Source organism: Myxine glutinosa, chromosome 1 (genome assembly GCF_964187855.1).
Source record: "Myxine glutinosa chromosome 1, kmMyxGlut1.1, whole genome shotgun sequence".
Classification (NCBI taxonomy): domain Eukaryota; kingdom Metazoa; phylum Chordata; class Myxini; order Myxiniformes; family Myxinidae; genus Myxine; species Myxine glutinosa.
In genome coordinates, this window is record NC_136261.1 from 76459482 (window position 1) to 76485155 (window position 25674).

The 25674-nt window shown below is 49.0% G+C and overlaps 1 protein-coding gene across 4 annotated transcripts in view; it reads right to left on the reverse strand.

Moving 5' to 3' along the window:
• The window catches only part of TMEM143 (transmembrane protein 143), a 78755-nt gene that overhangs the window by 9368 nt on the left and 43713 nt on the right, over positions 1–25674 (reverse strand). For all 4 annotated transcript variants that reach the window (XM_068113537.2, XM_068113518.2, XM_068113528.2 and 1 more), the window contains exons 7-9: positions 16404–16552; positions 11393–11512; positions 11176–11287 (exon numbers count right to left, since the gene is read on the reverse strand). In XM_068113537.2, coding sequence (XP_067969638.2) covers positions 11176–11287; positions 11393–11512; positions 16404–16552 — 381 coding nt within the window. The remainder of the gene's footprint in view (positions 1–11175; positions 11288–11392; positions 11513–16403; positions 16553–25674) is intronic.

Here is a 25674-nt window from a genome sequence, read left to right on the forward strand (position 1 = left end):
ACACACACACACACACACACACACACACACACACACACACACACACACACACACACACACACACACGTCCCACATGTATATATCCCACATCCCACATGTATATACATGTTTAAAGTGTACGTGCACTTCCCCCCTCCCCCGCCCGGCAACGCTGGGTACTTCTGCTAGCAACTAATGAAATAAAAACGAAGAAATATCTCTCGTAATTTCCTGAAACATATCTTACTTCCGGATAATAATGTTGAATGAAATAAGAAAGAACGAAGATATACATGTCGTTTTTGTGCCGACTCTCATAAAACGTAAAAGTAATAAATGTTAACGGAAAGAAAAAGCGAATTTTTAATATATGTTTGTAGCGGTTACCGCTGGATGCACACAATCGCCTTGCACCGGCCAGAACACGGCCAGACGCGCCTCTCCCGGGCATGCCCGGACTCACTGTTCCCGGGCACGCCCGAACCTCCCGGGCACGCCCGGTCTCGTCTTTCCCGGGCATGCCCGCTCTCGCCTTTCCAGGGCTCGCCCAGAGCGTCCGGGCATGCCCGCTATCGCCTTTCCAGGGCTCGCCCAGAGCGTCCGGGCATGCCCGCTATCGCCTTTCCAGGGGTCGCCCAGAGAGTCCGGGCATGCCCGCTATCGCCTTTCCAGGGCTCGCCCAGAGCGTCCGGGCATGCCCGCTATCGCCTTTCCAGGGCTCGCCCAGAGCGTCCGGGCATGCCCGCTCTCGCCTTTCCAGTGCTCGTCCAGAGCGCCCGGGCACGCCCAGCCTCGACTTGCCAGGCCGCAGCCAAACACGCCCGGGCAGGTCCAGACTCGCCTTTCCAAGGCTCGCCCTTGACACCCGGGCATGCCCGGTATAGCTTTTGCCGGGCAAACTTCCCGACATAAATGTGTATATATATTGCTGCCCGATAAACGGGCTTTTGTCAGAATACCTGAGCTGTTTTGTTTTAATAAAGCAACTCGGACGAATTCCGTCTTTGGTCGCGTCACTTCTTTCGACTCGCATTGGAGCGCAGCTCCCTCACTGGTGACCTACCGACGTGGACACGGCAGTGACTCTTAAACTGCCTACCTTCTGGGAGGCTCACGCGGCTGTTTGGTTCGCCCAGGCGGACTCCCAGTTCGCCCTGCGAGGCATCACCGCTGACGACACCCGCTTCCACCACGTCGTGGCAGTGCTCGGTTCCGCCACCGCGGCCCGCGCCCTGAGCCTCCTCGAGCACCCGCCCGCTGCCGACAAGTATGACGCGCTGAAGACGCTCCTCCTCGACGCTTTCGCCCTCTCACCGGCGGCACGCGCACGGCGCCTGCTCGACCTGCCCGAGCTCGGCGACACGCGCCCGTCCGAGCGCATGGACTATATGCTCTCGTTGCTCGGTGAGCACTCTCCGGATTTTCTGTTCCGCGAGCTGTTCCTTCGCCAGCTGCCTCACCCGGTACGCCTCGCCCTGGCTGGCACGTCGATCACCGATCCCCGCGCCCTCGCCAGGGAAGCCGATAAGATCTCCTCGGCGGGCCAACACATCGGCGCGGCTACCTGGAGCCTGCCGCCGTCCGAGGCGACGCCCACGACGCCCTGCGCGGTTGGAGGCCGAACTGCCGGTGAAACTGGCGGCCGCCACGCCGCACCGACCGCTTCCGACACGACGGCCGGGGCCTCCACCTGACCAGGCGTGGTGTTATTACCACGCCAGGTTCGGACACAAGGCTCGGACGTGCCGACCCCCGTGCACTTTCGGCAAGTCGGGAAACGGCCGGGCCGGCGTTCATTCCCAGCCATGAGCGCCGGCCACTCGGGCAACTTGCTTTTTATTCGGGACAAAGCGTCCGGACGGCGTTTCCTTTGTGACACCGGCGCCCAACTGAGCGTCATACCCGCCTCCGAGTAGGACAGGCGGGACGCCGTTTGCGGCCCCTCTTTGGTCGCTGCTAATGGCTCGGCCATACGCACTTTCGGCCCGCGCAACGTCACCCTCTGCTTCGGCAGCCAGCGCTTTCAGTGGACCTTTGTGACCGCCTGCGTCCCTATGGCTTTGCTGGGCGCCGACTTCCTCTGCGCGCACGGGCTGCTGGTCGACGTCAAACGTCGTCGCCTTGTCAACGCCGAGACCTTCAGCTCCCTGGCGTGCACGATGAGCAGCTCTGCGCCGACCGAACTGGCGTGCGCCCTCCCGACGGCGAACGAGTTCGCTCGCCTGCTCGCGGAATTCCCGGCCCTCACACGGCCGACGTTTTCGGCCGTCGCAGTGCGGCATGGGATCGAGCACCACATACCCACTACGGGCCCGCCGGTCTACGCCAGGGCCCGCCGCCTCGACCCGGCCAAGCTCGCCGTGGCAAAGGCCGAGTTCGACGCGTTGGAGCACCTCGGCATCGTGCGGCGCTCCAATAGCGCGTGGGCCTCACCACTGCACATCGTGCCAAAGCCGGGGGGCGGATGGCGCCCGTGTGGCGACTACCGCCGCCTCAACGACGCTACCACCCCCGACAGGTACCCGATCCCGCACATCCAGGACTTTTCCGCCCGTTTGGCGGGACGGGTCATATTTTCCAAAATTGACCTGATACGGGGATACCACCAGGTACCTGTCCGGGCGGCCGACGTCCCGAAGACGGCCGTCATCATGCCGTTCGGCCTGTTAGAATTTTTGAGGATGCCGTTTGGCCTCAAGAACGCGGCCCAGGCGTTCCAGCGCTTAATGGACGGCGTGCTGCGCGACCTGCCATTTCTTTTCGTCTATCTGGACGACATCCTCGTCGCCAGCACGTCCCGCGCCGAGCACCTCCTCCACCTCCGAACACTGTTCGGTCGCCTCAGCGAGCACGGCTTAATTGTCAACCCGGCCAAATGCCACTTCGGCACGACGACCGTTGACTTTTTGGGCCACCGCATCACCAAGACCGGGGCCGTGCCGCTGCCGACCAAGGTCGAGGCCATCACCACGTTCCCGCGTCCCCGTTCCATCAAGGCCCTACAAGAGTTCCTCGGCATGGTGAATTTTTATCACCGATTTGTGCCCCGCGCTGCTCAGCTCATGCGGCCCCTTTACGAGGCCCTCGGGGGCAAGCCGGCCAAGCATGACATCGTTTGGTCCGCGGCCATGGACACGGCCTTCGCGAGCGCAAAACGGGTCCTCGCCGACGCAACGCTGCTGGCTCACCCGGTGCTCAACGCGCCCATCGCCCTCACTACGGACGCCTCCAACTACGCGGTGGGCGCCGTCCATGAACAATGGGTGGACGGGGTTTGGCAGCCACTCGCTTTTTTCAGCCGGCAGCTCCGGCCGAACGAGTTAAAATATAGCACGTTCGACCGCAAGCTGCTCGGTCTATTCCTGGCCGTTCGCCATTTCCGACACCTCCTGGAGGGCCGCCCGTTCACGGCTTTCGTCGACCACAAGCCGTTGGTCTACGCAATGGCCAAAGTCACGGAGCCGTGGTCGGCCCGCCAGCAGCGCCACCTCTCCGCCGTGTCGGAATTCACCACGGACATCCGGCACGTTGCCGGCAAAGACAACGCTGTGGCCGACTGTCTTTCTCGGGCCAGCGCGAACGCGGTCCACCTCGGCGTGGACTTCGCGCTCATGGCGGCCGACCAGACCACCGACACCTCGGTGCAGGCCCTCCGGGCGGCGGACACGGGCCTCCGCCTGGCCGACATCCCCTTCGCGGGCACCGTCCTGCTCTGCGACGTCTCCCAGGGCCAGCCTCGCCCCATCGTGCCTGTTTCCTGGCAGCGCCGCATCTTCGCCTCCATCCACGGCCTTTCTCACCCGGGCCGGAAAGCTTCTCAGAAGCTGGTGTCGGCGCGTTTCGTCTGGCACAGCCTTCGACGGAACGTCCGCGACTGGGCCAACGCCTGCACGGCCTGCCAGCGGGCCAAGGTCCACCGCCACACCCAGGCCCCGCTGGCACCTTTCACCGTGCCTGCACGGCGTTTCGACCACGTCCACGTGGACCTGGTGGGTCCCCTGCCCCCATCGCGGGGGTTCACCCACCTGCTCACCATGGTGGACAGGACCACCAGGTGGCCGGAGGCCGTGCCCCTCACCTCCACCACCACCGCCGACGTGGCGCAGGCGTTCATCGCCACCTGGGTCGCGCGCTTCGGCGCACCGGCGGACATCTCGTCCGACCGCGGCCCACAGTTCACGTCCGAACTTTGGGGCGCGGTCGCCCGCTCGTTGGGGGTCACGCTGCACCGCACCACGGCCTACCACCCCCAAGCCAACGGGTTGTGTGAGCGGTTTCACCGCTCCATGAAGGCCGCACTCATGGCCGGCCTTCAGGATGACAGTTGGACCGACCGGCTGCCGTGGGTCCTTTTGGGGCTCCGCACGGCCCCCAAGGAGGACCTCCGGGCGTCCGCCGCCGAGCTCGTCTACGGCCAGCCGCTCCGCGTCCCGGGCGAGTTCGTGCCCGACGCTACCAGTCCCTGGTCCGCCGCACACCAGCGCTCGGACCTCCAGGAGGCCGCCCGCCGATTTGCCCCCGTGCCAACGTCCCGCCACGGTGGCCCCCAGTCCTACGTCCCCCCGGCGCTTCGCACAGCGGAGTACGTCTTTGTGCGTCATGACACGCACCGGGGGCCACTCCGGCCGCCGTACGACGGGCCCTTCCGGGTCCTGCGACGGGGCGACAAGTCCTTTGTCGTCGACGTTGGCGGCCGATCGGACCGGATCTCTGTGGACCGCCTCAAACCGGCGCACATGGACGTCGACCGACCACCACGGTTGGCCCTTCCTCCGCGGCGAGGCCGCCCCCCGTCCACAGTTCCCCCCGCTCGACCACCCACCACCACGTTGGACCCCTCCCCACGACCCTCCAGGGGTCGCTTCGGCCGGGTCATCCGGACCCCCCTTAAATTGACCCTGCCGGTGCAGGTCGATTCTGGAGGGGCGTGTGTAGCGGTTACCGCTGGATGCACACAATCGCCTTGCACCGACCAGAACACGGCCAGACGCGCCTCTCCCGGGCATGCCCGGACTCACTGTTCCCGGGCACGCCCGAACCTCCCGGGCACGCCCGGTCTCGTCTTTCCCGGGCATGCCCGCTCTCGCCTTTCCAGGGCTCGCCCAGAGCGTCCGGGCATGCCCGCTATCGCCTTTCCAGGGCTCGCCCAGAGCGTCCGGGCATGCCCGCTATCGCCTTTCCAGGGCTCGCCCAGAGCGTCCGGGCACGCCCGCTATCGCCTTTCCAGGGCTCGCCCAGAGCGTCCGGGCATGCCCGCTCTCGCCTTTCCAGTGCTCGTCCAGAGCGCCCGGGCACGCCCAGCCTCGACTTGCCAGGCCGCAGCCAAACACGCCCGGGCAGGTCCAGACTCGCCTTTCCAAGGCTCGCCCTTGACACCCGGGCATGCCCGGTATAGCTTTTGCCGGGCAAACTTCCCGACATAAATGTGTATATATATTGCTGCCCGATAAACGGGCTTTTGTCAGAATACCTGAGCTGTTTTGTTTTAATAAAGCAACTCGGACGAATTCCGTCTTTGGTCGCGTCACTTCTTTCGACTCGCGTTGGAGCGCAGCTCCCTCATGTTGACATTTTCCCTGAATGTTATTTTAGGTGGTGTATTTTCGTGCATCATCGTGGCGCGATTTTTATAAATATATCTCGGCGATTTCCCGTGTGTGCGTGAATGTTCTCAATTATTTCTGACACCGAGTCTAAAACCATCGATAAAAATTAAGGGTGTAGTACTGGTGAACTTTCCAATATGCCTCTTTTTAAAAAAACTATGTTTTTACGGTTTAGATTCATACGTATTGTATAAACTCATTCAGTATTTCCTTTAAAATATCTAATGTTATCTTTACACGCAATTTACAAGAAATATAATATTTTGCATGAAATTTGTTATAACTTTAATTTGTATCATTCTTTTGGGCTGAAATTTGGACAGGATATTCAGAATATCACTTCCTTTAAAATGATGAAGGCTTTTGTTTATAGGAGTAGCCATTGTGGATTTATTGAAGGACAACCAAGTTTTATCTGGTAATTGGCATAATTAGCTAATTAGTGAACATTTGACATAATTTCACAAAATCCTCTCATCAGGTAGTAGCGTAACACATGTATAATACATGTACCAAGTTTTGTGTGAAAAGAATGATAGGTGACATGGAAGATAGAAGTAGAAATGTGTTCTTTGTTTTTCCTTGTTTTTTATTGACGGTCTAATTTATGCAAATTATATGCATGTAATATGACAAAGAAGCGTTGAAACTGGTCTGCGTTAAAGCCAAGATTATATTTTTCAAGAAAAACTGAAAATTAGATATTAACTTGACTTTGTTTTTGTGTAAAGGCCTCTCAAAGTTACCTATGTAGTTTTCTCAATTTTTCATCAGTACTACACCCTTAAATCAGATGGTGAATTCGATAAAATCGTGAGGGTGACTCTCAATGAATGGGCTTTAGTTTACAGGCCTTTGAGAATTCATTTCGTTCTATAAACGGAAACTTTCTTGGGATTCTCTTCCCGGTTTTTTTCAACCGAGTCTAACACTATGTTAGCGACTGTTAAAAATGAAATGATATAACGAATTAGAATTGAAATAAACCTGTGTGAGAGAGAAAGACAGCATGGGCCTAACTAAACAGGCCTCAAAGCCATTCGAGGTAATAAAATGGTGGATATTTGTTTACATGAAGCCTCTCCAAGAATGGGTGGAGCTATGGGTGGAGCTACTCTGCAAACGGACTAAGCCACACCCCCGGACAGACGTCCAGTGGAGTCACCCGTGGGTCACCAGTGGGGTCACCCGTGGTCACCCTAGTGGGGTCACCCATGGGAATCCCACGGGCATGGACGTGTGTGACATTTCGACATATTGAGTTAGATGCTGCACATTCATTTTTACAAAATGGTTACTGGCAATTCATCAGATCCAGAAATGGTGTGATGAACACAATTTATTTATTTCACAAAATATGTGACCCCTCACTCCTCTCCACCTGACACTCTCCTCTCTCCACCTCGCACTCTCCTCTCTCCACCCTCATGCATCTCCAATCCCACTCCTCCTCATACTCATCTCCAACCCCACTCCTCCTCACACTCCTCTCCAATACCTCCTCACACTCCTCTCCAATACCTCCTCACACTCCTCTCCAATACCTCCTCACACTCCTCTCCAATACCTCCTCACACTCCTCTCCAATACCTCACACTCCTCTCTTCTCCAATCCCTCACACTCCTCTCCTCTCCAATCCCTCACACTCCTCTCCTCTCCAATCCCTCACACTCCTCTCCTCTCCAATCCCTCACACTCCTCTCCTCTCCAATCCCTCACACTCCTCTCCTCTCCAATCCCTCACACTCCTCTCCTCTCCAATCCCTCACACTCCTCTCCTATCCCTCACACTGCTCTCCAATCGCGCCTCACTCCTCTCCAATCGCGCCTCACTCCTCTCCAATCGCGCCTCACTTGCCTCTCCAATCGCTCCTCACTTGCCTCTCCAATCGCTCCTCACACTCCTCTGCAATCGCTCCTCACACTCCCCTCCAATCGCCTCTCCAATCGGCTTTTCCCCGTCTCATTTCTCTCGTTTTCTCCCGTCTCGTTCTTTTTCTTGCTCCATCATGTTCAAGTTTGCATTGACGTTCGTCGATGGACTCGTTCGCCCGTCTCATTCGTTTTCTTGCTGCATCCTGTTCAAGTCTGCGTTCTTCATCGATCGTCTCATTCATTTTGGAAATAGAAGTTTCCACGCAGCGCATGAATTGTCACGATCCTCAAGAAGAAGTGTGGGGTCACCCGTGGGAATCCCACGGGCATGGACGTGTGTGACATTTCGACATATTGAGTTAGATGCTGCACATTCATTTTTACAAAATGGTTACTGGCAATTCATCAGATCCAGAAATGGTGTAATGAACACAATTTCTTTATTTCACATAATATGTGACCCCTCACTCCTCTCCACCTGACACTCTCCTCTCTCCACCTGACACTCTCCTCTCTCCACCTGACACTCTCCTCTCTCCACCTGACACTCTCCTCTCTCCACCTGACACTCTCCTCTCTCCACCTGACACTCTCCTCTCTCCACCTGACACTCTCCTCTCTCCACCTGACACTCTCCTCTCTCCACCTGACACTCTCCTCTCTCCACCTGACACTCTCCTCTCTCCACCTGACACTCTCCTCTCTCCACCTGACACTGTCCTCTCTCCACCTGACACTCTCCTCTCTCCACCTAGCACTCCTCTCCTCTCCAATCCCTCACACTCCTCTCCAATCCCTCACACTCCTCTTCTCTCCAATCCCTCACCTCTCCAATCCCTCACACTCCTCTCCAATCGCGCCTCACACTCCTCTCCAATCGCACCTCACACTCCTCTCCAATCGCGCCTCACACTCCTCTCCAATCGTGCCTCACACTCCTCTCCAATCCCTCACATTCCTCTCCTCTCCAATCCCTCACCTCTCCAATCGCGCCTCACACTCCTCTCCAATCGCGCCTCACACTCCTCTCCAATCGCGCCTCACACTCCTCTCCAATCGCGCCTCACACTCCTCTCCAATCGCGCCTCACACTCCTCTCCAATCGCGCCTCACACTCCTCTCCAATCGCGCCTCGCACTCCTCTCCAATCGCGCCTCACACTCCTCTCCAATCGCGCCTCACACTCCTCTCCAATCGCGCCTCACACTCCTCTCCAATCGCGCCTCACACTCTCCAATCGCGCCTCACTCTCTCCAATCGCGCCTCACACTCCTCTCCAATCGCGCCTCACACTCCTCTCCAATCGCGCCTCACACTCCTCTCCAATCGTGCCTCACACTCCTCTCCAATTGCGCCTCACACTCCTCTCCAATCACGCCTCACACCCCCTCTCCAATCGCGCCTCACACTCCTCTCCAATCACGCCTCACACTCCTCTCCAATCGCGCCTCACACTCCTCTCCAATCACGCCTCACACTCCTCTCCAATCGCGCCTCACACTCCTCTCCAATTGCGCCTCACACTCCTCTCCAATCGCGCCTCACACCCCTCTCCAATCGCGCCTCACTCCTCTCCAATCGCGCCTCACACTCTACAATCGCGCCTCACACTCCTCTCCAATCGCGCCTCACACTCCTGTCCAATCGTGCCTCACACTCCTCTCCAATCGCGCCTCACACTCCCCTCCAATCGCTCCTCACTCTCCTCTCCAATCGCTCCTCACTCGCCTCTCCAATCGGCTTTTCCCCGTCTCGTTTCTCTCGTTTTTCTCCCGTCTCGTTCTTTTTCTTGCTCCATCATGTTCAAGTTTGCATTGACGTTCGTCGATGGACTCGTTCGCCCGTCTCATTCGTTTTCTTGCTACATCCTGTTCAAGTCTGCGTTCTTCATCGATCGTCTCATTCATTTTGGAAATAGAAGTTTCCACGCAGCGCATGAATTGTCACGATCCTCGAAGAAAGAAAATGAAGAAATATCTCTCGGTAATTTCCTGAAACATATTTTACTTCCGGCTAATAATGTTGAATGAAATAAAAACGAAGAAATATATGTCGGCATCATTGTTGACGTTTTTGTGACGACTGTCATCAAACGAAAAAGTAATATATCTTAACGGAAAAGCAAAAGCGAATTTTTAATATATGTCGACACGTTGCCGTTGCCGTCGGTGTCATGTTGGGCGGTGTATGATACATCATGACGCGATTTTTAAAAAATATATCTCTGCATTTTCCCGCGTGTGTGGAATGTTCTCAATTATTGCTGACACCGAGTCTAAAACCATTGATAAAAATGAAATCAGATGGTGAGTTAGATTGGAGATAAAGGCGTGAGAGAGACTCAATGGCCTTGAAGTTACAGGCCTTTGAGAATTCATTTCGTTCTATAAACGGCAACTTTCATCGGATTTTCTTCCCGTTTTTTTTCAACCGAGTCTAAAACTATGTTAGCGACTGTGAAAAATGAAATGATATATCGAATTTGATTTGAAATAAAACTGGGAGAGAGAGCAAGACACCACGGGCCTACAAAACAGGCCTCAAAGCTATGCGAGTTAATAAAATGGTGGATATTTGTTTATATGAAGCCTCTCCCAGAATGGGTGGAGCTATGGGTCAGGTGGAGCTACTCTGCAAACCGAGTAAGCCACACCCCGGACAGACGTCCAACAGACAATCATCTACGGCTATTATAATATAGATAGAAATACCAAGAAATAAAATCTGACCTTCTGTACTCTTGTCTCATATTCATCTTTTTTATCTCAAATCCAAATTTCTTGAGTATATAGTAATAATAACAAATTTGACTTCACTGATCCAATACTTCTGGAGGGCACTGTACACCGAGCTGTGCATCGATAACATTGGTGGGTCCTGGGCTGAAGTTACTCAGTTGCGCATGAATGGTGTGTGGAGAAAGTTGTGGCCTGAATGTGTCGGTGGCTTGAGAGGATTTAAAGACGTTGTCCCTGCTATGAAGAAAGTTATCCTCGGCTGGGCCATTAAAGTGGGTTTTGATGAGGTGGAAGAAGCGGACGTTATTCCACTTCTGCAATCACATGGAAAAGAGCTAACCAATGAAGATCTGAAGCAACTACAGATGATGATATTCAATTGTTTTTCTTAAAATTATTTAAAACTTGTACTCCATATGTAAATAAAGCCTGGTGTTGTCTTAGCGGTTAGGGTGCTGGCTTGGGTTCCGAGGATCCTGAGTTCGAATCCCGGTCGATCACTGAATTAACGCCAGGGGGGGTGACTCAGCCTGTCATCTTTCCAAGGTCGGCAAATTGGGTACAAGCTTGCTGGAATGAATGATCCCGGTGTGTACCCCGATTTAGAATAGGTACACTGTATCCCTGCACATCATAAAAGGCGACTAAGGGTTGGCGTCAGGAAGGGCATCCGGCCATAAAAACATTGCCTCAAACAGGGAACCATGATTGTCATGGGGCCCGCAAGGCTAACCCCCGCTCTAGCGGGGAAAATGGCCTTAAAACGATCATTCATTCATTCATTCACTCCATATGTAAATAATGTCTTTTGGCTGATGATAAAATTTTTCACTGGAAACTAACCTCCCACCTCCCAAATTTTCATTAGTTCTTATGAGAAATTGGATTCGTTTAAAGTTGTTTCTGTTAAAGTGCACTTTACAAGAATGTATCTACAGTATTGAGGAAAGACTACATTCTACAAGAAAGAACCTACCTTCAGCAGGGTTTCGAAGAAGTAATGCCACAACCAGCATGGCCTCCTTGAGGTGCTGCTCATGGGCACGGGAAGCAAGCGCTGTCAGAAGGTCAGCATTGTTCGACGTGTTCTTTAGGAAAGATGACAGGCCAAGTTAATTACGAGAAATTATAACAAAGAACACAATGCTCAACCTGAAAAGGTGGTTGGTCTCATATTGCGGGGATTGAAAAACCTTGTAGTAGAGCATGCGGGACAAGCCAAGCAGATAAGTGGCACGACGGCGGCGATACGCAGCCAATGCACGGGCACCAAGAACTCCGGCAAACAGCAAGAGTGTCAATGTGAGCTGTAGCTGGAGGATGATGAAACAAAAGAGTTAGTCCGTCAGTATTTTAAACATTAAAAACACTATTAACATTCCGAGTGTTTCACTTATCAGTCATGTTCCTTATCAGGAAGAATTGCGATGCATTTCAGAACTTAATACAAAAAGGGAAGGAGTCGTCATAAGCGGTAATGTCGTCCGAGTCGAGGAGTCACGTGGTTATGGATGTCGGTGCCAGGAGCTGGCATTGCCCTCCTGGGACTGGGCAAGCACATTGCTGCGGGGGAGTAATAATCTCCTGGTATACACACACTTATCAATCCTAGCTTTGTGGGGGCAGAAAGGTTCATTTCTCAAGTTCAGTCTTTGACTCATTTCCTGGTGACATCGTCATTTCACCCCCCCCCCCCTTCGCCCCCCTCCCCCAGCTTGCTGGGATCTTTGCTATGAACCATGCTATCAACCACCGATTCCGACCCCCTTGTATGTTTGCCTATCTTGTTAATTTTTTTAACCTCATCTGCCAGCTTAAGGGTTAATTTATAGGTGCATAAGGATAGGCAAGTACACTTGGCCATTTCGTCATGTTTTTGTGGCCTTTGACTTCATTTGGTGTTTTGTTTAAATTTAATCTTGCATGGATTGTTTTTGTACCATCTGTTATTTTGAAAATAGACAAGTCAGGAGACGACGATGGTTCACGAGCGAGCGGTATTCAATGACAAAGGTCAAAACCGACATTGAAAATATATAAATAGGAATGTATTATCTGTTATGAGACTAGTTAGCTACACAATACCGAAAATTCGGTTCGATTCCAACAACTTTGAAAATTTGACCTTTGTGACCTTGAAATGTCAAAACGAAGGTTACTGACCTTGAAATGAGATAGAAAATTATGTATAATCAGTTATGAGGTTAGTTAGCGACACAATACCGAAAATCTGGTTCGATTCCGACAACTTTGAAACTTTGACCTTTGTGACCTTCAAAGGTCAAAGGTCGAGGATTCTAAAATTTGTTGGAAAACTTGTATTTCATGATGTATGTGATAATATAAGATCATGTACGACATTTCACCCTATCAGGAAGCGAACAATGTAATAAAACCATCAAAAACCATTTCATTAACCATCATTTCATTAATAAAACCATTTCATTAATGGTATGGACCTCAAACATCCGGGGCCTTCGCTCAAACTTGACTGATCTCTCCATACAGGTTGCTTCTGACAAACCAGACGTTATCTGCTTAACAGAAACTTTCCTCCTTCATGATGTCTCTGATTCCATGGTATCTCTCCCAGGTTACTCCCTCCTCCGGTATGATAGACCTGAGCCTCGTCCTGGAGGTGGGGTTGCTATCTTTATAAAAAACTCTCTTCCTCACTCACCTTCCACTGCCCTCTCTCCACCTCACCCCCAGGAATACCTTTGGCTACGGCTTCCCCTTCGCTCCCACCTTTTGTTCATATGTGTGTTGTACCGTCCACCAAACAGTGATGACTCCATCTACATCTCGCTGTCTGATATTATGGACCAACTTCTATCTACCCATTCCAACTCTCTCTTCCTCATATGTGGTGATTTCAATTGTCACCATGCCAGTTGGCTGGGTGTGGGTACCTCTCTCACCAGCCATGGCTCTTCAGCAAAGGACTTCTGCGACTCACTGGGACTGACACAATCTGTCAATTTCCCGACCCGGATCTCAGTCAACGGAGCATCTTCTCTTCTGGACTTGGTTATGACTAACTTCCCTGAAAATGTCTGCTGCTCTTCTTCTGCTCCAATCGGCTCATCTGATCATGTGCTTGTTAAAGTGGACATCTCTCTGACCATTCTCAGAGAGCCTCCTCAGCGTCGTTGAGTCTGGCATTTCACTCAGGCCAACTGGCACGGTCTTCAAGCAGCCATCAATCATCTGGACTGGTCTCCCATCTCTACCGCCTCTGACATCAACTCATCCTGGGAATTATTCCAAAGTAAATTGCTCTCTCTCATGCACAGATTTATCCCATCTCGTCTTCAGTTGTCATACCCTTCCTCCCGTCCATGGTACACAGAATCTTGTGGTGAGGCTGTTGCCCAGAAACAACTTGCTTTCGTCTCCTCGAAAGCAAATCCAACGGAAGGAAATCTCATTTCCTTTCACAAAGCCCAAAACAAGTGTGTGTCCACCCTCAGGAGAGCCAGGAAACAATATCTCTCCGTTCTCCAGACCGAACTCTCTTATCTGTCTCCCTCTTCCAAATCCTGGTGGCGTCTGGTCAAATCTGTTTCTGGTGTTTGTTCCCCCTCCATCCCCTACCTCACCTCAAACGGCTACACGGCTGACTCCGCACGTGAAAAAACCTGAATGCCTCAACTCTGTGTTTGCCTCTAAATCTTGTGTCCCAAACCCATCCCTCTCTGTACCCACCGTACCCAGTCGTAATCAGCTGCTCCTGGACTCTGTGTCCTTTCCTCCTGACAAGGTGGAAAAGTTTCTGTCAACCCTCGACCCTGATTCTGCAACTGGACCTGACGGCATCAGCCCACGGGTCCTAAAATCCTGTTCTTCCGCTGTTTCACTCCCTCTCTCTGTTCTCTTCACCCTCTCTTTTGCTCAAGGTCATCTGCCATCTGCAGATTCTGCGACTCACTGGGACTGACACAAAAATTGTCAGACTGACACAAAAATTGCCTGACACAATCTGGCTGGAAATCAGCCAACATCACCACTTTGCATAAAAAAGGTGCAAAAACAGATCCTAGCAACTACAGACCAATCAGCCTTCTCCCAATTATCAGCAAAGTCATGGAATCCATCATTGCTTCAGATATGAAATCTTTCCTCTTCTCCAATGGCTTGATCTCTGATCATCAATTTGGTTTCAGACCTGGTCACTCTACTCTGGACATGCTGCTTCTGCTTTCTCAACAATGGATGGAGGTCCTCAATGCCAAACAGGAAATTAGAGCTGTCTCCCTTGACATATCACGTGCCTTCGATACGGTCTGGCACCCCGCTCTGCTCACCAAACTCTCCTCATTTGGTATCCATGGAAATCTCCACGCATGGCTGGCGGACTTCCTCTCTGGTCGTAGTCAAAGTGTGGCCCTGAATAGATTTCTCTTATCTCCCCTTCCTGTTCAGGCTGGAGTTCCCCAAGACAGTGTTGTGGGCCCTGCGCTTTTTCTGGTCTTCATCAATGATCTCTCCGACTCTGGAAAATCCTCTCTATCTCTTTGCTGATGACTCCACTCTCTGCTGCTCCATACCTCATCCCTCAGATCGGCAGTCTGAAGCCTTCTCACTCTGCAGACCTGGACAAAATCACAGACTGACTGGTCAAACAAGTGGGACATGTCTTTCAATCCTGACAAATCTCACACTCTTACGATGTCTCTCCGAAAAGACCGACTGGACAACCCTCCCATCCACTTTCTGAATAATCCTCTCCAAGAAGTTCTGTCACTCAAGCTTTTGGGTCTCACTATCTGCCATGATCTTTCCTGGGAAAACCACATTTCAAATCTGGCCTCCAAAGCCAGTCGCCGACTGGGCATCCTCTGTCGTGCGAAGTCCTTCCTTGGCACACCTGAGCTCCTCACCACATACAAGGCTTTCATCCGCAGCTCAACGGAATACTGCTCTCCCCTCTGGGCTGGTGCTCCTGCCTCACACCTAGCTCGTCTTCACGCTGTTGAAACCAAAGTGTTCAGAATCATTGGAATCTCCCGCGATGAAGCTAACTCCAAGGGCCTTTCACTCACTCACCGCAGGCAGGTGAGTGGTCTTTCCGTCTTCTACCGACTCCTCTCTGGCCTTGCCCCCCCAGCTCTCTTTGGGCTCTGTCCCCCAAATATTCCCACAGGTCGCACAAGATCTGCCTGCAACCCTCTTATGGTTAAACTGCCAAAATCAAGACTCTCTGCTCACCTTCACTCCTTCATTCCTCTTTTCTCCCGCCTCTGGAACAAACTCCCTCACTCTCTTCAATCCCACTCCACCCTCCAGGTCTTTAAAACAGCTGTTCACCACCATCTCTTATCTTCCCCCATCCAAAACCTTGATCTTTTCTACCCCCGCTAATTTCACCCCAAATCCACTTTTTTGAAATACCAACTTCTGTCCTGGAAGTCCTTGGGTCTTGTACTTCTCCCCCCCCCCCCCCCCCTTCCCACGCCTCCTCCCCCCAAGCCCTCTCCCTCCCACACATCTCCCTGCTCTCAAATGTTATGTTTGTGTGCTTCGCCTCCTCTCCCCATCTTGTCTTACGCTCCCTCTTTTTATATATTTTGTTTGTCTGGTTGATTTGTTTGTGAAATAAATGTTAGCTCTTTCACGAGCCTCGATTCAGTATCCAAATAAATAAATAAATAAATAAATAAATAAATCGACTTTTCTAAATTTCGTGACCATGTGACCTTGACCTTGGGGCGTAAATGAAAAATCGAGCTCCGTGGGGCTAGACACATGAGATTGGCCTAACCAAATATCGAAACCCCTGTCAGATTCCACCAAACCCCTCAGAGAAGATGTAGCTTGAAATTGATTACCCCCTAAAAAGACATCTTTTTTGGGCGTGGCTCCGCCCACTCTACGAGGGACACAACTAGATCATGCTATCAACCTCCCACCCAAGTTTCATCAAGATCGGATGATATCATCGGGTAGTTAAGCTGCGGACAGACAGACAGACACACACACAGTCAGACGCACACACATGACGAATATAGTGGTAACTTGATAACTCGTGAACCAATTTTATTTATAAATTAATAAATTGTTATTAGGCAATCCACCACAGTCCCACCAGCTCCCGTGTTTGCTAATCTGTGTTTGTTTGGTGGACACGTGACAATATAAACAAAAGGTACAAATTAAAGTGAAATTTAAATATATATATTTAAACCAGGCAGGGATTTGTACCTTGAGATCAGACATAAGCACCATGTAGACATTGACAAAAACAGCAAGGCCACCAACACCAAATGAAACTGTGAGCAGAGTGCGGTCCAGCATGGAAACGCGTGGGTACACGTGAGGGAGGGTGTGATCTAGTGCTGTGCAGGGCATGTCTGTAGAAACAGAGATAGGCAACATCATGAGTGTCTATAGAACAAATCTGAAAGCAATGCAGGGGAGTTCGATTTCTTTAACATGATCAGATAACCCAGTTACACCTGGCTGTTTTAAGGGAATTCGTTCCCAATAGAGTGTGAAATATTTAGGGAGTTTGTCATGCATGTCCTTTGACCACATCATAGTCACTAACTGTTAACACTGCGAAGGTTTCTTGGTGAAGTAAATCGATGAAAAAGTTAATTATACATTGGACAGAATCGACTGAATAGTTTGTTGTATTATACTAGCAACGGTACCCGCCCTACGGGCGGGGCTTCAATTGTGAGGCCCAAATGAAAAGTTAAAATATCAGAAATTGAAGGCTTTTTTTATTTTAAACGATTCATATTAACATCCGTTAAATCATATCACACACAAATCATCAAAATCTAAACAGTATCTTACTATAATTCACCAAATGTCCCACATTCCACACATCCACACAATCACGTGTATGGATGTTACGTGTGTCGTGTGTGCTGTGTGTGTGGATGCTACGTACGGGTGGGAGGCCAGAAGCAAACAGGCAATGCAGATACGGCGAATGCTAAAGCATGAAACCAAGAAATTCCACATTCCTGTAGCACCTTCAGTCGCACGTCAGACATGGACAGCAAGTTCGTGAAGGACTTCCATGAAAAACGTCCCCGTTCGCAAACAAACGGGTACGTTCACGTATAGAAACATCAATCGTGGGACCGTGGCGAATCTGCATATGGCGATCCGCGAAGTTCACGTTCAGAAAGTAGAAACCATCACGGCATGTCGCCATTCACTTGAACTCGATATCTCTTTTTTTTATTCCAAACAACATAACTCCAATTAATCACAAAATAAACTTTTAACAACATTGATAATGTTTCCTTCATTGTAAAAACTACCAATAGTAAGGGAAACATATGAAAATCTGTTAACTAAATTGTTACCAAAACATTTCTTCACCAATATGTTTGTAAAGGTGTGTAATAACGTGTTAAAATGTTGAAGGTCAACTCCCGTGGGAAACCCAGAAAAAAAGCTGTTGAATTCGGGTACCGAAAAATTATTTTCGAGAATTTTTATTTTTTTTAATCGGCCCTTAAGTAACTTATGAGGGGTCAAATAAGGGTTTTTCATGATTCTGAGTTGATTGTTAACATTTATATTTCACCACAGACACTCCTTTGTGGAAAAATAATTTCTAAATATATCTCATTTTCTACTTTGCAGGACATGGAGTCTAGCAATATGGATGAAGACGTTACTCCACCTGTGCTCAATTGCTTCATCTGTGCATGCTCGGATACACCAGCTGAAAGGCTCATACAGGCAACTCCAAAGGGATACTCAACTTTATTGAAACAAGCAGAAACTGTCGAAAATGTTACTGTTGTGGAACGTATGAAGGAGGCTCAAAAGGAAGGAAAACTGAGGTACCACCAGAAGTGTAAAAATGATCTGTACAACAACTTTGTTGCAACCACCAAGAAGTCAGCTCAAGCATCAAAGGCAGAGAAAGAGTCATCAAAGTTGAAGAGAAGACGCACTACTTGTGAGTTCAGTTCATCAACTGGCTGCAGTTCTAGAAGATCACAGTCAGTTGACCTCCTGTATAAGGATGTATGCATTCTTTGCAACCAACCAGCCCAGCTCTACAAAAATAATCCAGCACAAGCTAGAAAGAAATACAGAGTGCCAGATAATTTGACTGCAGATACACTGAAGGCAAGCTTGCTGAAGACAGCACGGAGTCGCGGGGATGACTGGGGCACTGAAGTCACTGGACGCCTGGAAGGGATCAACGACTTGGTAGCAGAAGAAACACTGTACCATTTGCGATGCAAACTTATGTTTGCGAGAGGTGACAGTTTGTCCAAGACTGATGAGGAAGGAAAAAGGAAGAGAGGACAGAGGAGTATTGGTGAGGAGCGAGAGGCAGTTTTTATTGAATTATGCGAATGGTTAGACTCAGAATTAGAGCATGGGGTAATGAACATGGACCAAGTCCATGAAAAGCTGCAGGAGTTTGATCAGTCACCAGAGAAGAGCCTTTCTTATTCAAAGCATTGGCTAAAGATAAAACTTCTAGAGAAATACGAAGACACCTTGTATTTCACAACACAGGAAAGAAGGGCAGATGTACTCTGTCTCAAAGATGGCACCGACAATATTCTGCGAGCGCATCATGCTAATCTTGACCATGGAGATGAGAAGACTCAGATCATAAAGATGGCACTCAAGTTCATATCCAATGATATTGCCTTGATTGATTTAGGTCCAAAGTCATACCCCACCACACACAGTATGACTGACATCGATAGTCAGCTGACACTTGTTCCTGCAAGCCTTCAGATGTTCTTGAGACCGATTGTCAAGACAGACGAAAGAGTTGCCGTTTGGGGGCAGAATTTTATTAAGGCCTGTCGACCTCGGTCTGGAGTATTGCCACACCAAATGGGGCTTGCCATACAACTTGATCATAGATTTGGGTCAAAATGGATGCTCAACAAGTTCCACCGGCTGGGATACACTGAGTCTTACACGGAGACACAAAACTACAAATACTGCTTCCTTAATAGTAGGAGTGGAGATGATGTTCCAGATACTTCTGGCACTCTTGACACCATTGTGGAGGAAACCGATGAACAGATCAATGATGAGGTTGCGGTTGATGCTGCGCTTGAGGATCAATCAGTGATGACAGCCAAAGTGCCAGCCAGTGAAAGTGAATTGTCAAGTAATGATCAGGTGGTCTTTATGGAGGTTGGGGAAACAAACAATGCAGGCACTCAGTTTGTTGGAGACAATATAGATTTAAACATTGTCTCTATTCACGGAAACACTCCCTTTCACTCAATGGGTTGGATCGAAGTCACCTCTCCGGCACCACCTTTGCCAGATCCACAGACAACAGCAGCTTTCCCCCGGGTGAAGTTGAAGGCACTTGACAAAGCTAAGATCCTGAGAGGAACTGAAGTAAAGATTATTCCATTTACGAACAGGAAACAGATAGGAACGAACGCGATCATGTTTCTCCCCCTCGCTGAGCTTTCCTCCTCCCTGGCTCATGATCAGCCACTCCTCACTCCAGGTGACACACTCTGGGCAGCGGGGTGGGTGATCAAAGCCAACGATCCTGAGTTCCCACACTCCAACTGGAATGGCTGGATGAAGAGAATCCATGCTAATGATGCAAAGCAGAGCACACAGATCGAGTTCCTCCCAGTTATTGAAGGAGACCCTAATGACCTCAACACCATCTTCACCACTCTGAAAGAGTGCATACGGTGCGCTGGGGTCGCTATAGTGACCTTTGATCTTCCGATTTGGCTGAAGCCTGTGAATATAATAAAGCAGGCAAATCTACCCGTCATTCCAAGGTTGGGTGGTTTTCACCTGCTGAAGTCTTATCTTGGATCAATGGGTAACATCATGGAAGATTCTGGACTACTAGATGTGATCCAGTTGATCTATCCTGGAAGTACGACAGCCAACCACATCATGGATGGAGGATGTTTTGACAAGGCAATCCGTGTTCACCTCCTCATCGATGCAGCCATCTATCAACACATCATGAAACTTGCCTTCACTGAGGAGGAGCGTGGTGACATGAAGACCTTCATGGAGAAGGTGGCTGATGGGAAGATGGGAGCCAGTCATGATGTTGTTGAGTCTGAAGAAGACATAGACAATGACTGTTGAAACTTCTGACATTGTGAATGAGAAATAACTCTTGAGTATTATATATGTATGTGAAATAAAAGCTACTTTGTGTGTAAATGTAAAAGTGAAAATATAAATGTTAACAATCAACTCAGAATCATGAAAAACCCTTATTTGACCCCTCATAAGTTACTTAAGGGCCGATTAAAAAAAATAAAAATTCTCGAAAATAATTTTTCGGTACCCGAATTCAACAGCTTTTTTTCTGGGTTTCCCACGGGAGTTGAACTTCAACATTTTAACACATGTTATTACACACCTTTACAAACATATTGGTGAAGAAATTTTTTGGTAACAATTTAGTTAACAGATTTGTGAAATATCTCATAAAATGCCCTTACTACAAGTCAACAGTTAAAAGGATTTTGAGCCGATAGGTGTTACGGCCTTGGCAAAATCGATGGAGACAGCGATCTGTTAGCGTATTCACCGCCCAAATAGCTATGTGGAATTCTCTCATGTAGAGATTAAACGTCGTTTGAACTTTGGGCGAGGTCATTATCTACTTTTAATGATGTTTACATACGAATGATGTTTAATGATGTTTATATTGGTTTTGGGTCGTCCTTTCCGCATATCTCGTGGGATTGTAAGTTGGATAGACAGCCGTGACGTGATGGCGGCGAGGGGGATGGAATTCTCTCAAGCAGGGATTCAACGCCCACAACGGTACCGCCACCCTATGGGCGGGGCTTCAATTGGGAGGCCCAAATGAAAAGGTAAAATATCAGAAATTGAAGGCTTTTTTTTTTTTAAACGATTCATATAAACATCCGTTAAATCATATCACACGCAAGTCATCAAAATCTAAACAGTATCTTACTGTAATTCACCAAATGTCCCACAGCGATCGATGCACTATGATCGTGATGATCGTGAATCGTGATCGATAATCGTGTTCACAATCGCTATGTCGTATGTACTCCCGATATGCGTTTCCTTCAGTTGAAATGGGTTAGAATTCTCCCACGTAGGGATTCAACCCGTGTCCTTATAAAAGGTCTTTGTCCGAGGTCACCGAGTCCAATCGAGTCCGTGCAGCGATCGGTGCAGCCATTTGTGCGGCACACGGGAAGACAACATCGTCACAATGACAACAATGAACGTTATGCGAACGCGAATGTTATGTGGGAGTCCAAACCTGAGAATGCTGGAGACTAAAGCTGAAATTGGGAAAACTAAATAGCCTATTTTACTCCTGGAGATCCCAGGATTATCCACCCAAAATATCTTTGCGATCTGTTCAGCAGTTTTTACGGTATCTTCGAACAGACAGACAGACGGACGGACATTTGGTGAATTATAGTAAGATTTTACTTCCAGGTGTGCAGACCAGCAACTCTGAGCTTATACACCGCCAGCATGCATAGCCGAGGCACAAAAATGCACATAAATTGATAATGTGTGAATATTTATATTTTTAGACTGTCCAAGGACCCCAACTATAACTCCTTAATGAGTATCATCCATCAGAGAGTACGCTGGTACTCTCCATGTAGGGATTGCCTTTTCACCCCTCAGCCCAATGGGCTAAAAGGGGTATTGTCGTCACGGGCGTTGTCCGGGCGGGCAGGCGTCGGTCAACTTTTGGTTTCCGTCAATTTCAAGGAGAACGGCTTGTCCGATTAAATCCATTTTTGCAGTGTGTGTGTTGGGGTTGAGTAGAGGAAGGTTCCTTTCGAAAATGGGCGCGCTGCGATTTTCAATATGGCCACCATGGCAGCCATCTTGAAATTGGTTTCCGTCATTTCGAGCAGAACGGCTTGTACAATTAAATTAGTTTTTGCAGTGTGTGTTGGGGTTGAGTAGAGGAAGGTTCCTTTCGAAAATTGGCGCGCTGTGATTTTCAATATGGCCGCCACGGTAGCCATCTTGAAATTGCTTTCCGTCAATTTCGAGCAGAACGGCATGTCCGATTAAATCCATGTTTGCAGGGTGTGTTGGGGTTGAGTAGAGGAAGGTGCCTTTCGAAAATGGGCGCGCTGCGACTTTCAATATGGCTGCCACGGCAGCCATCTCGAAATTGGTTTCCGTCAATTTCAAGCAGAACGGCTTGTCCGATTAAATCCATTTTTGCAGTGTGTGTTGGGGTTGAGTCGAGGAAGGTTCATGGGCACGCTGCGATTTTCAATATGGCCGCCATGGCAGCCATCTTGAAATTGGTTTCCGTCAATTTCAAGCAGAAGGGCTTGTCCGATTAAATCCACTTTTGCAGTGTGTTGGGGTTGAATCGAGTAAGGTTCCTTTCGAAAATGGGTGCGCTGCGATTTTCAATATGGCCGCCACGGCAGCCATCTTGAAATTGGTTTCCGTCAATTTTGAGCAGAACGGCTTGTCAGATTAAATCCATTTGTGCAGTGTATGTTGGGGTTGAGTAGAAGAAGGTTCCTTTCGAAAATGGGCGCGCTGCGGTTTTCAATATGGCCGCCACGGTAGCCATCTTGAAATTGGTTTCCGTCAATTTCGAGCAGAACGGCTTGTCCGATTAAATCCATTTTTGCAGTGTTTGTTGGGGTTGGATAGAGGAAGGTGCCTTTCAAAAATGGGCGTGCAGCGATTTTCAATATGGCCGCCACGGTAGCCATCTTGAAATTGGTTTCCGTAAATTTCGAGCAGAACGGCATGTCCGATTAAATCCATGTTTGCAGGGTGTGTTGGGGTTGAGTCGAGGAAGGTGCCTTTCGAAAATGGGCGCGCTGCGATTTTCAATATGGCCGCCACGGTAGCCATCTTGAAATTGGTTTCCGTCAATTTCAAGCAGAACAGCTTGTCCGATTAAATCCATTTTTTCAGTGTGTGTTGGGGTTGAGTAGAGGAAGGTTCATCGGCACGCTGCGATTTTCAATATGGCCGCCACGGCAGCCATCTTGAAATTGGTTTCTGTCAATTTCAAGCAGAACGGCTTGTCTGATTAAATCCATTTTTGCAGTGTGTGTTGGGGTTGAGTTGAGGAAGGTTCCTTTCGAAAATGGGCGCGCTGCGATTTTCAATATGGCCGCCACGGCAGCCATCTTGAAATTGGTTTCCGTAAATTTTGAGCAGAACGGCCTGTCAGATTAAATCCATTTGTGCAGTGTGTGTTGGGGTTGAGTAGAGGAAGGTTCCTTTCGAAAATGGGAGCGCTGCGATTTTCAATATGGCCGCCACGGTAGCCATCTTGAAATTGGTTTCCGTCAATTTCGAGCAGAACCGCTTGTCCGATTAAATCCATGTTTGCAGTGTGTGTTGGGGTTGAGTAGAGGAAGGTGCCTTTCGAAAATGAGCAGGCTGCGATTTTCAATGTGGCCGCAATAGCAGCCATCTTGAAATTGGTTTCCGTCAATTTAGAGCAGAGCGGCTTGTCCGATTAAATCCATTTTTGCAGTGTGTGTTGGGGTTGAGTCGAGGAAGGCGCCTTTCGAAAATGGGCGCACTGCGATTTTCAATATGGCCACCATGGCAGCCATATTGAAATTGGTTTCCGTCAATTTCGAGCAGAATGGCTTGTCCAATTAAATCCATTTTTGCAGTGTGTGTTGGGGTTGAGTCGAGGAAGGCGCCTTTCGAAAATGGGCGCACTGCGATTTTCAATATGGCCACCATGGCAGCCATATTGAAATTGGTTTCCGTCAATTTCGAGCAGAACGACTTGTCCGATTAAATCCATTTTTGCAGTGTGTGCTGGGGTTGAGTAGAGGAAGGTTCATGGGTGCGAAATGAGTTAATGGGTTCATGGGCGAAAATTTCATTACTTGCAGTTCCTACTCGGTATATAACTTCGCTTCAAATAAGAAATTATCATCAATGCTTCCTTTCACCGTGCATGGGCTGAGGGGTTACGCCCGCTTTGCGGTGCTATTTATTAATTTAGCATACATTTTTTAATTCACTTGTCATAATACGTGATGTCCTAAATACCCTCTCCTCTCCTAATGCAATACCCTCTACTCTGGTGACCCAAATGCAAAATCCTCTCCACTGGTGACCCAAATGCAATACCCTCTCATCTGGTGACCCAAATGAAATACCCTCTCCTCTGGTGACCCAAATGCAATACCCTCTCCTTTGGTGACCCAAATGCAACCGAACAATGGCAGACGTAATGTCTGGGTACTGTTGGTGATTATAGTGGTTGTAATTATGTGCCGAGTGCATGGATGGCTGAGTGAGTGTTATAAGAACAAAGGGAAAAATCACAAGGGCACTTACACACTGGGGATTATTCTTAAGCCCTACCTAATTAGCATAGCTCCACCCCTTGTATGGAGACACACACAAACGCTTACACGGACATTCAGCCTAACGGGTTCCCTACTTAGTTACATGAAGGTGGGCTTCTTCTTCTTCTTCGCGTCATCAGAGCATTCTAAACCTACACAATTCTATCTGGACTAAAGTATTTCGTTACCTACCCCCACACACATAACAATACTGTATCTATATTATAAAACAGGTGTGTCTGTCCATCCCAAAACCACTCCCTCAGTTTTGGGGCTAGACCCACCAAACTTTCTGTGGAACGTTTTAGTGTACCGGCGGATGTCGTAAGATAGGTAGGAGGTTTCAGATATTCCTCAATAAAATTATGATTTTGAAATGCAATCCCCATGGACCTTGCTCCCGAATCCAGAAGTGAACAGGTGACGACGGTTCGATAATATCTCAATACAATCCTGATTTAACATAATATTTTGATATATTAATGCCATAGTATTAATTTGTGATTGGAATGATGAATGATGCTGTTTGGAATGAAAATAGAGATATTGAGTTTAAAGCAGAATGAGGAAATGACATTAGGGTTTCCATGCATGACATTCGCAGATTCCCCATTGACTGGGTATAGAAACATTCAGACTGGGTATGTTTTTTGCCCAAGTCCTTCACGAGGCTGCTATCAATGCATGTCATTTGATTGTTGTTAATGCCTGACATTCAACTGAAGGTGGCACAGTAATGTGGAATTTATTGGTTCATGGTTTGCCATTTGCCATTCTCTTTTTTTTATCCAATTCATTCACGAACTGGCTGTCCATGCCTGAGGTATGACTGAAGGTGACACAGGAATGTGGAATTTATTGGTTCATCGTTTGGCATTCACCGTTTCCACATTTCTGCTTGCTTTTGGCTTCCCATCCCTGTGTAGCACGGGTACCTCACCTCACTCGTATATTATACAATGGCAGCTATCAACTACTGAGGGCTTAAAAAAACTACCAAGGGTTATAGTTAATGTTAGGTTTAAACGAAAATCAATTGTGAATAATGTATAATGTATTGCTTACACTTTTATTTGATTTAGCTTACACTGACAAATACCACTGACTGGATACCACCAGTGCCGTATGTTAACAGAGTCTGGCCAGCCTTTGATCTGCTCAACTACCGCCGTGAT